The sequence below is a fragment of the Hipposideros armiger genome, unplaced genomic scaffold (assembly GCF_001890085.2).
Source record: "Hipposideros armiger isolate ML-2016 unplaced genomic scaffold, ASM189008v1 scaffold_984, whole genome shotgun sequence".
Classification (NCBI taxonomy): domain Eukaryota; kingdom Metazoa; phylum Chordata; class Mammalia; order Chiroptera; family Hipposideridae; genus Hipposideros; species Hipposideros armiger.
This window is the reverse complement of record NW_017732334.1, coordinates 428,334-446,634: the sequence shown is the minus strand read 5'-3', so window position 1 is coordinate 446,634 and position 18,301 is coordinate 428,334. Positions and strand designations below refer to the sequence as shown.

At 38.1% G+C, this 18,301-nt stretch overlaps 2 protein-coding genes across 2 annotated transcripts in view; one reads left to right on the top strand and one right to left on the bottom strand.

Annotated features, from left to right (window-relative positions):
* BDP1 (BDP1 general transcription factor IIIB subunit) overlaps positions 1-4,668 on the bottom strand; it is a 110,555-nt gene extending 105,887 nt beyond the window's left edge. The window contains exons 1-3 of the mRNA XM_019631162.1: positions 3,903-4,668; positions 3,038-3,314; positions 818-927 (exon numbers count right to left, since the gene is read on the bottom strand). Of these exons, the coding sequence (XP_019486707.1) occupies positions 818-927; positions 3,038-3,314; positions 3,903-4,114 (599 nt within the window). The 5' untranslated portion in view covers positions 4,115-4,668. The remainder of the gene's footprint in view (positions 1-817; positions 928-3,037; positions 3,315-3,902) is intronic.
* A 3,311-nt stretch (positions 4,669-7,979) lies between these two features.
* On the top strand, positions 7,980-11,778 carry LOC109375660 (small EDRK-rich factor 1). The gene is made up of 3 exons (XM_019631155.1): positions 7,980-8,157; positions 8,975-9,083; positions 11,506-11,778. The coding sequence occupies exons 1-3, from the start codon at positions 8,151-8,153 to the stop codon at positions 11,576-11,578; spliced, it is 189 nt and encodes a 62-aa protein (XP_019486700.1). The 5' UTR covers positions 7,980-8,150; the 3' UTR covers positions 11,579-11,778.
* The last annotated feature ends 6,523 nt before the right edge of the window (positions 11,779-18,301 follow it).

Genomic DNA, 18,301 nt, shown 5'->3' with positions numbered 1-18,301 from the left:
AACTTGTCTGTTCCCCTTCCCCTAATTCCCCAGTACTGTTCCCATCCCCCCAATTACCCAATAAAAAAAAATAATAAATAAATAAATAAATAAATAAATAAATGCCCTAGGAATGTATACATCTGGGAAAGATGTATACAGTTGGCCTTCTAAAAAAATAATAATAATAATAATTTGTTAGGCCCAAGTGGGGAACTCTCTTACCCTCTAATTCCTCAGTCTCAAGGAATGAAGCAACCTAGTAGCTTGTCAAACAACTCAAAACCTAGGTTTCTGGTCCTTCCTTCAACTAAGCCAAAGACCTAGTGAACCTGAAAAAGTCTGTACTGAAAATATGCCACTACTCCTACATCCACTGGCTAAATCATCAACAACACAACAATGAGGAGGTTTATCATTAAACCCTCTGTTTCCCCAGGCTAACTTTGATTAAAGCTTTGTTCTTGGAGGATTTGTTAATCAAATGCTACTGCATTTAATTAAGAGATACGGCATAAAAATTAGATCACCCCTTTAAATCAGGTTATAGTGTGCAAGAAATAGAAATTGCAATCATAATAAAGCTTAGTTTTACTACATCTTGGTAATATAACAAAGGAAACTTATTTTTAATCTCAGAAGTAAAGGGCCTTACCACCCCAAGAATGCAGTTACTTGAAATATCACTGATTTTTGTTGTAAAATTCTATTTAAAAGGATATCAGATGTGCTATAAATTTGTCAACATGATTTTGGAAAACATGAAACTGTACTCTAAAAATGATACTTAAATTGCTACATACTGAAACAAAGTAAAACAGAAATAAAGTTTACTTACGTCATTGGATTGTTATCTGGCAGGTAATATATGAAGTCTCTCATAGTCATTTTTGAACGATCTTGTGGCCTCTGACTTTCATTTATGGCATATTTGTTTTTCCATTGCTTCTAGATACACACACACACAAAATCCACTTTTATTTTATAAATATGGAATTTCAAATATACTATATTCAAGCATACAGCCCACTGTTGCATTCACTGCAAGTGCTTGAATATTACTCCCACCAAAATTTTGCCTAATTTTAGGAAATATTTTATAAACTGAATATTAAAGAGTTGTAGCACATTAAAGAATTTTAAAAACTAAAGTGACTGGGACTCAATAAAAGCCCAATGTTTAGAATCATGTTTACTGATGCCTTTTAACTACAAATAAATACATAGCTTTTGTTTACCCTGCAGTGAACTGGAATTCTGTGTATCTTATAAAATTCTTGAAGCAAACGTTTAATTTTTAATTGCCCAAAATAAATCTAATTAAGCATATTCTATACAACAGAACATTTTTGGAAGCCTAGATTGTAGAGGATATGAATTCAAATCCCTTATGCTCCACTCATGTTTGACAAAGGAAACAACCTCTTTTGAGCTTGTTTTCTCCTGTGTAAATTAGTAATATCTACTTCACACAGATGAGAGAATTAAATAACAAATATAAAGCACCAAGCTAAATGCCTTCCTCTTGATTAAAAAAAGAATTCTAGGGTGGCTGGTTAGCTCAGTTGGTTAGAGCATGGAGCTAGTAACACCACGGTTGCCAGTTCAATCCCAGCAGGGCCACTATGAGTTGCGCCCCCCTTAAAATAAAAATTAAAAAAAAAAAATTCTATAAATACGAGCTGACATTTGTTGGGGTCTTATTATTTGCCAGATACTAGCCTAAATGAGTTTTTACATGTATTAACTCATTTAATCTTGCACAACCCTCCAATGAGGTAGATACTATCATTAGTCCTATTATTTTTTTTTTTTTTTTTTTTTTTTTTTAATTTATTAATTCTTTTCTGATTTGCTTCTCTTTTATAATTTGTTTTCTTATAACATTTCCTTTTTTTTAGCTGAGCCATCCTGCCACCTGTTGGCAGCTCAGCGACAGCTCAGCTTGGGCCATGAATCAAACCGGTGACCCCGTTGCTCAGAGCTCACACTCTTGAGTGAGCTCTTACCCAACTGAGCCACTCGGCAGGCCCTTATTTTTTTTTTTTTTAGGAAGGTACAGCTCACAGCAGCCCTTGGTGTTATTAGCACCATGCTCTAGCCCAGGGGTCGGCAAACTGCGGCTCACGAGCCACATGCGGCTCTTTGGGTACATACATGTGACTCTGAAGTAAAATTGAAAATGAAAATAAAACTATCACAGTTTCATTTATAAAATTTTTAAATATTATTCACATAATAGTAATTTCATTTATTTTATGGCTCTCGAATAATTTTTAAATTGTTGTGAGGGACAGGATTGGCTCTTCTATCTCAAAAGTTTGCCTACCCCTGTTCTAGCCAACTGAGCTAACTAGCCATCCCTCATTAGTCCTATTTTAAACATGAGGAAATAGATACAGAAATATTAAATTGCCTAAAGTAACACAGTCAGTAAAGGATGATTCAAACTTTAAGTATCTAATTCCAGAGCTTGCACTCTTCACTACTGTTACATTGTCCTCTCAGAAAAATAATCTTCAAGATTAAAAAGAACATGGGTTCTCCGCAAACAGGCAAATTTTTCCCATTTATAATTTACCATATTGTCAATTTAGAAAATATTACCAATTCATTTTCACTCAACTATATTTGTCTTATATCAAATGAATATAATTCATGTCACTTGGACAACCTCACAAAAAAGTCTGACTGAAAGTTTATTTTATAAGTGTGTGTGTGTGTGTGTGTGTGTGTGTGTGTGTGAGAGAGAGAGAGAGAGAGAGAGAGAGAGAGAGAGAGAGAGTGTTCTATTTGTGGCTTTCACCAAAAATAAAAGATATAGATGAATAAAAATATATAAAAATTAATATAATGGAAAAAAATAGTTTAAGTCCATAGTGCTTCTTAATCATTCTGTTAACAAAAGGGGATACTCCACTAACATGAGGGATGTTATTTGGTTTTATTCCCCCATTAAAAATGCTACAGATGCTTATTTTTTCCTCCAGATGATACCGGACTGACATAAAAACAGAAATCTAGCAGGCAACAGTCAAAATTTGGATTTTTCTCTTACCTTCTCTTTTCTTAATTCTTCTTTTAACATTTCTCTCAGTTTCTGGGCTTTATATATTCGGTACCTGTCTGAGCATGGCTGTTTCTCTTTTGTTGGAATGGGTTTTGGCTGTGGAGCTTCTTGATTAACTGTAGATAAGGGGTGAGGCTCTGAAGGAACACTGACACTAGGCTTAACCAGAGTAGCAGTACTTGATATCCGTTTTCTTCTCTGTGAAACAGTAGAGGGAGATTTACCGGATTCTTCAACATCATTCTCACCATCAGTCTTTTCATCACTGTTGTAATTCAGAAAGAAAAAAAAGGGCATCATGGATCTTCTTTTAAATATTCTAATTTTAAAAACTAGGCAGGTAGGAGTGGCCTGTTAGCTCAGTTGGTTAGAAGGTGGTGCTTATAACCCAAGGTTTCCAGTTCCATCCCCACATGGACCACTGTGAGCTGCGCCCTCCTTAAAACACAACAAAAACAAAACCAAAAAAACAAAACCAAAAACAAAACTACTTATCCCTGCAAAGTATTACAGAAGATTGAAAACTACAGTAATCTAGAAATTCTCTAAAGAAGAGTATCACGTGTGGATATTCTTCACTTCAAGACTGTTACACCTGGATTCCTCCCACGACCACTTGGAAGACATGGTACCCTCCTCGAGCATCTACAGATCATAACAAAATCCCCACGTGCCACACCCTGTGGTTAGACGCACAAACTGCAGTTTGGAGAGTGGGTTCATCAGGCCTCAATTGTAACACTTAGTGCAAGCAAGGGAGTTACTCCAACGGTCAAGTTCACCTGCTCTGCTTCCAGCTGACAAGACCGGGGAAGCGCAGCAGATGAAAATGCTCCCCTCTTCAAGCACTTACCTGGTCCTGGGAGCCTCTTCTTGGGGATCCGCTCCCCCGAAATCCACCGGGGTCTCATCTGTGGGCTCCGCGGGCTTCGGGGCAGAGGCCGCTGCCGGCTCCGGCGGCCTGGGAGCCTCTTGCCCACGTTGGGGATTGGGGGCGGTGATGCCCCTGGCGCCTACACCAGGCCTGACATTCGGCTTCACGCTAAGGCGTGCCCTGCGGAACATGGCGGAGCCAGGGGGCCCGGGGAGGCGGCCCCAAGGCCGCTCTCAGCCCCGAGCCCCGGCTGCGGCCCGGAAAGGGGGTTAGGAACTACGCCCTTGCCACAAAGCCACAAACCAGGCCAGCAGGCAGCTACCGCAGTTTCACGCCCCCGCCGCCTCCTCCTGCCTCCCGCCGCCGCCTCTTCTTCATGACCCTGCTACACTGAGAGCTAAGTTTCCTCTACACCTTGCTCCCCGCCCTCAGATGGCGCCTGAACTAATTGCGTCATCAGTGAGCGCCACAGAATTACATAAGATGCACACCGCCAGTAGCCATGGTAACTGTAAAACTACAGCGTCTAGGTTACCTGTGAACCGGAAATAGAGACTCAAGGCGTGTGCTCTCCCCTCTCCGGGGGTCCTTAGGAATTGTTGAAAATAGAGGAAGGAGGTGGACACTGTAGGGTAGTGTCTGTTCACCACCACATTCCCAGGGCTTAGAAATTCTAAATTGAGTAGAACATAGATTAGAAATTCAGGTGTGAAGAAATTGATAATAGTTAGCTCCTAGGGTTTGGGGGGAACATGACATGGGAGGAAGACCATTCACTGAATATGCTTGTGTACTTTTTAATGTGAATGTATTACCTGTTCAAAAATTATTATAGTTAAAACTTTTTAAATTAATGTGAGCATTCTTAATCTGCTTCAGAAAATAATAGAGCAATAAACGACATTCTGGGTTGGGAGGAAAAATACAACAAACAAATTAACAAGATAACTTAAGAATGCATTACTGGGTGGGCCAAGTGGCTCAGTTGGTTAAGAGCACGAGCTCTGAGCAACAGGATCGCCGGTTCGATTCCCACATGGGCCAGTGAGCTGCACCCAAACTGAGCTGCCCCTGAGCTGCCAACAGATGGCAGAATGGCTCAGCTGGTGTGAGCAGTGCTCCTAACAACAAGGTTGCCAGTTGGTCTCCCACATGGGATGGCTACGCCCACCCACAACTAAGATCCAACACGGTGCCTTGAGCTGAGCGGTCGTGAGCTGCTGCCAGGCAGCCCGATGGCAACTGTACTTGGAGCTGAGCTAGCTGCGCCCTCCACAACTAAGGTTGAAGGACAACAACTTGGCTGTTCCCCTGCCCCAATTCCCCAATAAAATCCCCAATAAAATATTTAAAAATAAAAGAATGCATTACTACGTACAGTATTAGATGGGTACTAGACTTATTGGGGGATCACTTCATAAATTATATAAATGTCTAACCACTGCACTGTACACATGAAACTAATATTGAATGCCAATTATAATTATATATATATTCACGAGATGTAAAGTACAGCATAGGGAATATAGTCAATGGTATTGTAATAGCTACGCACGGTGTCAGATGGGTAGTAGATTTGTTGGGGATAACTCTGTAAGGCCTGTAAATGTCTAATCACTGTGTTGTTTTTGTACACCTGAAACTAATTAAATAAATAAATAAATAATAAAAGGATGCATTAAATGCCATAAAAAATATATAAAGGGTATGATGACAGAGATTAATAGGAGACTGGCTTACTTTAGGTAGGTTGGTTAGGGAAGGCCTCTATGATAGAGGAAAACTGGCGAGAGACAAGGTTGGCTGTACAGAAAGTATGGACCATGGTTGAGCCTGCAATACAAATCCCCTGACTCACGGAAACACAAAGGCCTGACATCCTTCTTGAAAGGAGAAAATGAAGAACATCTTGCTACATTAATAACAAAACGTCAAAGAAATAAAATCCTGAACTGACTGAAGAGATTACTAGGTCAACCAGAGGGAGAAAAAGAGAAAAGTGCTTTTGAGAGTAGGAAGGCAAGGCTGAAAGCACAGAAAAGAGATTCCTCCAAGACTGGGGGAAAAATGGAGGCCTGTGGGTTCTCCCTCCAGTATTCTGGGGAAGGAACCGAACCCCAGATAAACCTAAAGGAACTCAAGAACACTACAAAGAAACCCCTGCTGAAGATGTCTCAGGAATCTTGGAGCCACTGCCAGGACCATATAGCTTTTGGACAGCATATTATGGTATAAACTGAAGACACAAGGACTTTCCCCAAATGCTCTATTTCACATAAGAGTCTAGGGTATTTCCACAATTCTGTAGTTAAAGAAGTCAATAATTTCACGTTAGTAAAGGGATGGGAACAGAGTAAGATTTAATTTTATTATTAAATATAAAGTTGTAAGATATCTGTTATACATACAAGTTTGTGAACTAAATTCTTAATGTCATCACAGTATTTTAAGTCTCCAGTTTTCTCTGGCAGACACACCCAACATTCCTGATGTACACAGTGTACGTCATGTGTATCCCTACAGCTCAAAAATTATATTTTCAGCTGCAAAAACAAAGCTCAATTAGACTGTAAATTAAGATCACATAGAGAAATAAGAACTCTACCGCTTACTTACCTTCCAATCCCAAATACCTTCCCTCCCTTCATCTTTAGACAATCTTTGTCTCTATAAAGAGCGTGGCCAGAAAGTCAATTTTTTCCCCTTGCTCGAGTTACTCCAAAAGAGGTTCGCTAGGTGTAAACAAACACCTGGCTGTAAACCATATTGAAGAGGGGTGGCGTGTGGAGAGTGATAAGCATGCAAGGCTCCCAGAGATTGAAAGGATAATCACAACAACAGCTAACATATTGAGTGCCACCATAGGCTGAGCACTTAGTAGTTCACATATATTAATATTAATTCAATTAATGAAAGAGGTACAACTACCTCCCCCATTTTACTGGCAAGGAAGCTTTAATGCAGTGACATACGTGCCCAATTTCACACAGCTACTCCTTGGTAGAGCTGAGCTTTGAACCCAGACATTCCATCTCCAGAGCCCTCAGTCTTCGTTTTCTCCTGCGTTCCCTAAAATAGGCGATGCTTATGAGGTACAATAAAATTACTGAAGCTTGGTCATGTATACTTGGAGTCTATTAAAGTATTTTCTAGACTTTTGTAAATGTTTGAGTTTTTCCAAAATAAAAGCTTTAAAAGAAACGGTAATTTTAGGGTGTCCAGACTAACTCTACATATTTGTTTGTAATGATTAATGGAATATATAAAGAAAATAAGTGGCAACCAAATGAACCATCGAGCACCTGTACACGTCTGTCTCTAGCAATGGCAGATGCTCCACAGCTTTTACATAGGTTCCAAGGTTTTTCTGGGCTATTCTGAACGCGTGGTAAGACTGCATGCCCTGCCATCCTCTCCTCATCACACGACACAAGCCCAAAGCCATTAAGCTAAAACTCCTAAAGTACCGTCGACCGTAACAAGGACAACTGGGATAAAATGGGAAACGAACAGACTGTAGAGTCCGTCTTAAATGTGAATCTCATTTCTACCAGTCCCGACCTGTTGGGTCGGTAGCTTCTGGTCTGAGTCTCAAGTCTCCTCTTGAGTAAAGTGAGAACAATGAAGCCTGCCTACCTTGCAGGGTTAGTGCGAGAATAAAGAAGGAAATTAAGTAAAGGGCCGACACTGCCTTTCACAGTTAACCCGCAGTCTGTTCTGTCCCATTCTTCACCTTCCCGCCGCTGCTAGGAGATGAAGAAAGCTGACGTTCTTTGTCGGAAAGTTAGACATTGTAGCGTTTATTGTCGTTTTTGTCATTACCAAAAACGGGGCTGGCCAAGCCCCAGTCCCCGGCACACGGTGGGGAAAATCCACACACGCCTATCCCTCTCTAAGACACAGGACCTGCTTTCTGGACTCGACCAAACTTGCTCGGCAGAACTCCCAAGGCGCGGTCTGGTTCCCGGGCGCTGACGCCCGGGAGCCCCCGTGGCGCTCCGCCCCGCCACGCCCGCCCAGCAGCGCACGCGCAGTCGCTCGCCGACCCAGCCGGCCGCTCAGGTCTGGTCTCGGTGGGCGGGGCGGTGGACAGAACAGAGGCGTCGCCAGGCGGAGGGCCAGCCCCGGCTCAGCCTTCCGCATCCACTGGTGGGGACTGTCGCGAGCGTGCGAGGAAGCCGTTGTTTTTCCGAGTCGCTCTCTTTCAGGCTCGGTCCGGTTATTGGCATGGCCCGTGAGTGTGCGGACGGGTGTGGGAAGCGGCGGGGAGCGTCCGGGAGTGAACCTAATGGATCACTGAGAAGGCGGTTGGCGGGGAGGCGGGGGCTGGCTGGTGAATCCCCATGGGTCCGGCCGGGTGGGGGACCCTGTCTTCAATCAGCAGAGAGAGAGAGGGACCTTTGGCTTCTGTATGGCCTGAAAGGTCAGGCAGGTGCCTGTCCTTCAGGTGCGAGTTCACACGGTAAAGGAACACCTCCCCGGAGGTGGGGTGTGTGGATCCGGTATGTGGAGAAGGCAGCCTCGGGAGGGGTCCTGGTCTGGAGGTGGTTTATAGCCGGTACTTAAAATTGTAAGGCCTGATAAAAACTGGGAGTTCCGAATAAGTCTCGGCCCTAGTTCTTTTGTTTGGCCCTCGCAGGTAATGTTTTACAGGCATCTGCATTTGCTTGCTTAACAGTTGGATTGCGGTGAGCCAACTTGTGCGAGGTGTGATCTCTGTGTTTCTCTTTCTCTTTCCACCCACACCCCTCAAAAGCCAGAACTTATTTTGGAATAGTGGCCCATATGTACAGACTATTGGAACGCCTGTTTTAAGAGATCTGGTATTTACAGCCAGTGAACACCTTGATTGGTATGATAATACTCTTAAGACCTTAAGTGTTTACCTTTAAGCTTCCTCCTTGTGGTCAGATCTGGGAACACCATTGAGTGCAGTACTCTGATGGCTTATCTTATTCAAAAGCAAACTTAATATGCTCTTAAATAAGAGCCTTATAATGGAATTAATAATTTTGGAGGTGGGAAAAGAGCATGACTGTTTCTCTTTATAGGTGGAAATCAACGAGAACTTGCCCGCCAGAAAAATATGAAGAAATCCCAGGAAATTAGCAAGGGAAAAAGAAAAGATGATAGCTTGACTGCCTCTCAGCGAAAGCAGAGGTCAGTGATACTCATGGAATCCTCAAGTCACTGAAGTTTTCATTTTAGAGAATAAAAAGCATTTTTAAAATCCTTGGTAGAACCAGGCAGGAAGAGGTAACGGTTGAATATCTGTTGTGTGCTAGGCATAGTAAAACTATATGGGGTAGTTGTCTTCCCAACCCATGGATGAAGAATTTAAAGCTCCCAAACTGTAATTTGTCTTGCAGAGAATCTCATGCAAATCCACCACAACCATGAGAACTTCATTTAGCAAAATAATTGAACATCTTCCATATGCTCACCGTTAGGGTTACAACATTTTCAAAGCAGACATTCTACTCAAACTACCCTGGGTAACAAGTGACTCGATTATAGTGATAATTGTTCTGAAAGAGATACACAAAAAGTACATGTAGCTATATTCACTTCTGAAGATCCATTCGGTTGGAGACAATGCAAGTACACATCTTTGATACACGACTGTATGTGACAAGTAATACAAAACTCCCACAAAAATACTTTGAGACCTGAGCTTAAGTGAAAAAAAATGCATTCATGTTAAAAAAAAAAGTTAAAGTTTAGTTTTATTCTAAAACCAACTTTTGTTGTCCATGTGGAACTTGTAGGTCAGTGAATACTTGACTAACGTGCTTCAACATGGCTTCTCTATGGTCTTCAAACCTGGCTAACCATTAGAACCACCTGGGAAACCTTGCTGTCCACCTAAGCCTGTGCCTTCCACCCAGTCCTTGTTTTATTGGTCTGAGGTTGGGCATTAAAAGGTGCTCTAGGTAAATTGTATTGTACCTAAGTTAAACCTGACTTTTAAAAAGCTCCCTAGGTGATTCTGATGTGCAGACGGAATTAAAAATCATTGTTTAATGAGTTAGAAGCCCTTAAATATCACCTCACACTTTCTTTCTATAACATTTATTATTAAAATGATAAACTTTTAAATTTCTGTTTACTCACACTGGAATAAAAGTGAAAGTGGTACAAATCAGTGACCCTAATTAGGGAACCTAGTCTAGCTTGGTTCAGTAATAGCCACTGTTTAATGAATTCCCACTTCTTATAAAGCTCTGTGCTAGTTGTTCTATATGTATTATCTCTTCATCACAGCCCTGAAAAGTGGTAGTAGGCTCAATGCATAGAAAAGGAAACTGAAGCTCTGAACTTTCATAGCAATACTAAGGTCATACAGCAAGCACAGCAGAGCTTGGTTTTAAACAGAAAAAACTATCACTATTCTTTTCTACAATACCTCATTTGTTGGTATCTGTCTTGTTTTTTCTTCCTTTTCATTTCTTATTTTTGCTACTCTTTTTGCAGAAATGTCTTACTGTCATGAATAGAGATACTTATCCTGAATTAAAATATAATATTAAATCTATGCAATAACAAGATAGGAAACAGCCTGGACCTTGAAATTGGACTAACCTTGGTTTTTATTTATTTTGGGGAAAATTATTTAGCTCTAAGCCTTTAATTTAATTTTTTTTAACCTAAAACATGGGGATAATAACTCAGGGTTGTTGTGAGGCTTAATCAAGAGTCAGTAAAGTGTCTGGCACATAGTAGGTGTTTAATACATAGCCATTTAATTTTTTTCTTTTTAAATTTGGGTCTCATGGACCATCTACCCTAGGTAGCCTGGTTATAGTTCACTCTTTTTCTTTTTTTTTTTTTTTATTGTTAGTTTCAGGTGTACAGAACAATGCAATAGTTATCCTTTTCACCCTCACAGAGTAACAACCCCCCTCCCCCCAATAGTTCACTCTTAATATGGCATGTGGAATTCAGCCAGAGACACAAACAGTTAAAAAAAAAATCCCTGAATATCCTGCTTTTCTTTAGTGTAATCCATTTTTAATCACTAGCTATTGGGCTTTTAGGCTTGTAAGAAACTGAATTGCTTCATAACATCTATGTTCTAATCCTAGGTACAGTTAGGATATCTAGGATACTTCATAAATCCCCCATTTTTCAGGAAGAAATTTAGAGTGAATTAACTTGGTTGACAACAAAGAGAGTCATTCTTTCTGCATATAGTTAGCTAATGTCACATGTTGGTGTGTGTGTGTGTGTGTGTGTGTGTGTGTGTGTGTGTATATATATATATATATATATATATAAAATGTATGTATTCATAGCTATTCCTGAGAACAATGCTGACATGTACTGTTCTAATTTTGAAAGGGCTTTGAGGTTATTTGCCAAGGTCACGATAACAATAGAGATAGTATTCAAAATATCTGACTGCAAGCCTTTTCATTCTTTGCCTTCTCATTCTGTCTCCATCCATGCAAATGGAAAGACATAAATGTTTATATCGTCCTTTAAATTATCTTCTAATACACTGAATGGGTTATATAGAGAAAACAAGTGAGAACATTATCAGCTTTTCTGTAACAACTTACAGCCTTTTCTCCCATTGTAGGGACTCTGAGATCATGCAACAAAAGCAGAAAGCAGCTAATGAGAAGAAGTCTATGCAGACAACACAAAAATGATGACTGACTATTTGGAACACTTGGGTGCTACTGCCAACTAGGTGTATCATAAACTCTATGATCAAGATTTTGTAGAGTGAACAGTCATTACATATGTTATAACATATCCTTATAAAACTGTTTTAAACTTTACCTTCAGCCTGACTTAGTGTGATGTTTCAGAACCATTCTTCAAAGAATAAAACACACCATTCATGTGATATATTGGTGAACATTATTTTTTATCAATAGCGAGCATGTGTATAATTTACTAGGTAATGTGATCAGATAATAGGATCTCATATAAATCTAGAATCTTTGCATTAAATTTTGTTAAAGTAGATCTTTGAAGTCAGCTTTATTGTATAATAGAATTTAAGATAATGTTTATCTAATTTTGCTTTGTAATCAACTGCTTTGCTTGAAGAATTTACAATAGATAGTACAAACGACCTGGAATAGCAACTAAATGAACATAAACTAAATGAGGTCTCAGGAAGAGTTCTACTTAAAGCTTTAACATTTTTGGAATAAGTGCCGTTTTTTTAATAGACTTTATTTTTCAGAGCAGAATTAGTTTTACAACAAAATTGAGATCTCCCACATACTCTCTGTCCTTCTCATGCACAGCCTCCCCCATTACGAACATCCCCCACCAGAGTGGTATGTTTGTTATAATTTGCTTGTTTGTTTTTTGTTTGTTTGTTTGTTTGTTTTGTTTCTTATAGCTGAGCCATCCTGCCACCTGTTGGCAGCTCAGCTCGGGCCAGGACTTGAACCACTGTTGCTCAGAGCTCACACTCTTGAGCGAGCTCTTAACCAACTGAGCCACTCGGCTGGCCCTGTTTGTTATAATTGATGAACCTACATTGACACATCATTATCACACAAAGTACATTGTTTACATTAGGATTCACTGTGTTGTAAGAGTGATATTTTTTAGTCTGTTCTGAGACTCTTCAAAAACTTATGATTTTAATTATGGTTATAAATTTGGAAATACAGTATGTTAACCTAGAGAAGCTAAGGTTTGAGACCTTTTCTATTCTGAAGTAAATATGCATAATTATTGCAAAGAGAATCAAAATACCATTGAAGTAGTAAATAAGATAACTTTAAAGTATTATTCAAATACTTGACTTTTCACTTCATACAATTCAACAAATTTTTACTGATCATCTAATATGTCCACCAATATGTGAATGGACAGATCTTCAAGAGTTCACCTAATATCTTGAAGGTTCTGGTATCTTGTGATAGGTCATTTACCAATGTTATCACCCATAAATAGGATAGAATTCTAAATGTCCCTAATACTAAATGAGGCAAACATGAAATATTCTAGCCCCAGTGTTTATCTTCATACTAACACTGATTTTCATTTAAAGTAGAGCTTTGTTCTATTTCTTGGGTTAATTCCAGTCTTCAAAACTTTATATGATAGTAGTCACAAGGGCAAAAGGATTACAACAGTTTAAGTTACATTCCGATAAAACGGATAATGAAGAACTCTGCACTACCAAGATTCTTTATGGATCTGATTTCTGTAATTCTATCTCTAGAATTTTTATGCCAAATGATAAGCCATGACTACAAAGAACTTTTTATGCTTTAAGCCATATCTTTTATTTGCTTTTTTCAAATGAATAATATCCATGTTTAAAATATCCCGTGTAGTGGAATAACTTTAGACTTTTTAAAAAGTTAAACAATTCTTATAAATCTAGGGAAAACTACAGTTGCAAAAGAACATGGATTTTAGGATAAAGAAGATCTCTAGGTTGTAATTAATCCTTAAGACTTAAATCCAAACTGAATGTTATTAATTTTTTATGGTATTTTGAATAAATTCATTGTTAAGATAAAGGGTTTGATTTTTAACTTCAACATTACCAGACATTTCCTCTAGACAGACAGCAAAGTTATCTAAGAAGAAGAAAAATGTGATTACTGAAATATATTGACACTTTAGTTTCTTTTCATGTAGTGTATTAAGCAAGGTAACTAAAATAGCTAAACTTCTAAAGAGGGAAACTGGTTAATTATAAGATATTAAGGGGAAAATACAGGTTAATAATTGTAATCAGTCAGTAAAGTTAAGTCATACCAACTTTAGATATTTGACTTGTTGCCAAAGCAAGATAAAATTATTCAGATGTAGTACCAATGTTACAGTGTAATTTGGAAAATACCAAACTCCATGGAACACCCTTATTATAGACATTAAAAATACTGTCTTGCATCATCCGTAGCAGAAGGTAGTGCGTTATTATTAGCAATCTTCGTAAGTGCTGCTGAAAATAAGAGGGAACAGCTGCTACTATCCAAGGTAATATACTGAGGTCAGTTTCATCAGTTACTTAATTCCTTTTGAATGCCTTTTCTATTAGTGGCAGTGTAAGAAATTTTTATCCACTTATCAAACTAGTCTGTTTTTGAAAATTGGTCTAAAAGGGAATATTGATTACTGACGTTGTTTTCCCAACTTTAAAAAAAATTTTTTTTCTCTTTTTTTTCCCCCTTGTTTTTATAAATGGGAAGAGTTTACCCACTTCTAGAAACTGACAATCTATTTTTGTATAATATTTTCAAGTTCTACCTTGTAAAAAGAGCCTTTCCTCTTTAAGGCAGGTGTACTACTGCTGTTAGCTTTGAGTCTACAATCTTTCAAAACTATTGAACTTTAAAAAGCATATCCCCCACAATGTATACATGTATTAAATCATCACATTGTATACCTTAAATATATTCAATTTTTGTCAATCATACCTCAACAAAGCTGGGGAAAAAAAACATATCCCTAAAGTGAAAACCTAATATAAAATTGACTTTCACTATCAGATTATGAGATTTGTACATTTTACATCTGTGTTGGGGTTTTAGCAGTGATATAAACTAAGCAGGGAGCATGTCAACTTCTTTAGGTAAATTCCTAATTGCCTTTGGTGATAAAGACCTATAAACACCAAAATTCAGTTAAAAATTGAATTATTTTTATGAAATTGTCATTCAATGTTTTCCATTAGATCAAAACTGAATAAGAACACTTATTGAACTGCTTCTTAGAGCTTCATCTGCTAAAGTACTTGCTATATAATAATCATGTATTGGAATGGGTTGTCTTTCCAGATGACCAAGTTATGGAAATGTCACTGCGATAAGAACAATGACTACAGGTTGCTCAAATGCACTTCCCTATAAATTTCAGAAAGCCTTACTACAGGCTTTTCCTTACAACTTTGCTTCTTAAGAACAAAAACCCATTACATAGCACTAATTAGCTAATACACATTTGCTAATAGACCATTTGCCCAGGAAAATTTGGCTTTTAAGTTTTCATTATAATATTTATAGAAATAATTTCCATGCCACATACTATTCTTGCTACTTTATCCTTTGGACATGACTTTGCTTACAGGTATATCAGTGCAGGAACTTTTCCTTGCAGTATAGTTTGGTGGAGCCTTTCTCCACACTTGTGAGTTTACAAGAAATGACTTACCAGTCTCACTGAAATCAAGACACATTCATATTGAATACTTTCTTTCTATAAACATATTGCATGTCAAGGACTTTTTTTGCGGGCAGGGGTCAAAGGCTCATTTGGCCTTGTACCACTCAAGATGATTGTTATGGTGGCTTATGAATGGATATTTAATATTGAGTTATGTATTTTAATGTATGCTTGAGCAAATATGACCATGTCAAAACTGATTTCATAATATATTGGAATTTTTAATAACAAACAATTTATTAATAACCACAACCATTATTTAAAAAGGATGAGAGACTCCAGGGTCCAAAAGTTGAAGACTCAAGGCTTTGGAAAGGTTAAGAGTTGAAACCTCCAGCTATCATGAAGACATTTTTTTTCTACAGTGCTGCTATCAGGCTGAAATTCTGACAATCATTTTCAGCCTTTAGTCACTTAGAGTGCCTCCAAATGGACACGTTTGGCTTATGTGCCTAGCCCCCAGCAAGAGGAGGACAGTTCACCTGAGTTGATGGTATAAAAAAAACTATATCTAATGAGGAATATGTGGTCCCCCAAACAAATCTGGGGTTTAGTTGCCAGATGGAAGTGTGAATGGATGCTGTGCAGACTAAAATGAAATAAGAGTCCAATACTTTTATTGTAAGGTGAAGACTACGTTTTAAAAATACAGATATATGAAAATGCAAATCATGAAGGTGGCAAGTGAATATCTGAAGTGTGAGAAGCAACAATGAAGTTTATACCATTTGTATCTCTACCAGCTTTCAAAGCCCAAAAATGCAATGCCTGCTCATTATAGAAAAATTGAGAAAATGCAACAAAAGGGCTAAAAGAAATTTAGCAATAAATTAGGCAGTTACTTAGAAAACTAAACATACCTTTACTATATGTCACCCAGTAATTGCACTCCTGGGTATGTATCCCAGTGAAATGATAATAAAGAGAATACAGCATTTCGATTGTCTTTACATAAAAATACTCCACCCAGATCAAGATACATAAATATTTGCAGCACCCTAGCAAGCTTCCCCGTTACCACTTTTAGATAAGGTCCTCTATCTATCACCATGGATTAGTTTGTTGTTATTGTTTTTGGATGATGAGTAGAATCATCCAGTATGTACTTTTTTGAGTCTAGCTTCATTTGCTCAGCATTGCATCTATGAGACTTCTATCTTGTGTGTAGCAGTTGACGCTTTCTCATTGCTGTGTAGCTTTTCTGTTATATGAATATACCATAATTTAGTTATCCACTTTACTCTTCATGGACATTTGGATCACTCTCCGTTGGGGTTATTATGAATATATATATATATATATATCTTTTGGTGGTCATAAGCACTTATTTCTATCTAAGACTGGAATTGCTGGGCCATAGGATATATAAAATAGTTGTATATTCCTCTCAATGCTTATGCACACGTTTAAACACACATATACTCATAACTAAGGGATGTGGGGAGTTTCCTAGGGCTGCCATAACAAATTACCACACATTTGGTGGTTTACAACAACAAAAACTTATTCTCACAATTCTAGAGGCCAGAAGTCTAAAAGCAAGGGCTCAGCAGGGCCAATCTAGGGGAAAGATTCTAGGGGGATTCCTCTTCTAGTTTCTAGTGGCTCCAGGCATTACCTGAGTTGTGGCAGCAAAGCTTCTATTTCAGCCTTTGTCTTCACATGGTCTTCTTTTCTGCCTTCTTCCTCTCTCTTCTAAGGATTTTTGTCATTGGATTTAGGGTCCACTCTAATCCACAATGATCTCATCTTGAGACCTTTAATTGCATCAGCAAAAACCTTTTCCCAAATAAGGTCACATTCACAAGTATCTGGTGGACATACCATTTTGGGGCTACCATTCACCCCACTACAAGGAGGTTTTTTTACAAAAATGGGAAACTTAGCTGTAACTTGATACTTTTTAAAAATAGGACTATAAGTCATTACATATAGATCTGAACATAGTGTAGATTTACAATAATCTCTACAGTCATTTCCTTACTCAGGGACAATCAAGGTGTTTGTAAGCTTTTCCCATGACAAATTCTATAATACTCATATATGTATATTGGCATACTTAACCCCATGTACTGGTGCTTTTATTTATGTGAGAATGGATTCTTAAAGGTAGGATTCCTAGGGCAAAGGTATATGTGTTTGTAATTTTAAACATGTTTTTCGATGGGAGGGTAGCACTTCATAGCTCCATGCTATTGATAACATCAGATACTATTAATCTCTAATAATTTTGCCAACCTGAGTGAAAAATGATTCTTAGTTTTTAATTTGCAATTCCGTGTCTATAGATCTTGAGCATATTTTCATTGTTTATTGGACATTTGTAACTTTTTTTGGTGAACTCCCCATGTTTTCTGTCTGCTTTATGCTTTTTATTTCATTTAGTCTTCACATGTAGGTACTACAGTGATGGCCGTATTTATAAAGAAATGAGATTTGGGCTAAGGAATTTCCCCCAAGGTCACCAGCTAGTAAGTGGCAGGTTAAGGATATGAACCGAGGCAGACTGAGTACAGAGCTTCCAGAGTTTAGGCTTATTTTTATATTTATTGGACATTTTTTTTCCTCTATGACTACTTTGTTTTTATCTTTGTCTATTTTGCTGTTTTTACTTTTAATTTGACAAAGCTCTTTTTATATATGTAAGGAATATTAGTAGTATTTTCTTACATGTTACAAATATTTTCCAAACTATTTTTTGTCTTTTCATTTTATGTTGCTTTTGCCATAATTTTAAATTACATAATAAAATGTATAGTTTCCTTATAAGTGAGGATGTCAACTGACAGACTTGTCCTGTGTAACATGTTACGAATTTTTAATATGAACTCAAACACCTTTATTTGGGTGGAGTAGGTGGAGTGAGTTTGGGGTGGGGTGGAGGGATAATCTTAAATTTACTGATTACAGGACCCACTACCCCTTATTGCCAACTCTTCCTTAACTCATTTCTATTATCTGCCTGACCCCCAAAAGGTATTTGAGGTTTCAGTCCTTGTGTGGTTTCCTGTGTCTATCTTAAGACTTCACCTATCCTAAGTTTATAAAAATCACCTAGAATGTAGTTTTGGCACATGATGTATATGGGTAGGGAACCCAAACCTCACATACTGGATGACTGATTTTATCTGTTGTTCATGTATTATACCATTTGCCCATTCTATAATTCAAATATTCTTCCAAAACATCATTTGGAATTTTCAATGTTCTGCTGTTTTAACAGTTTGGTG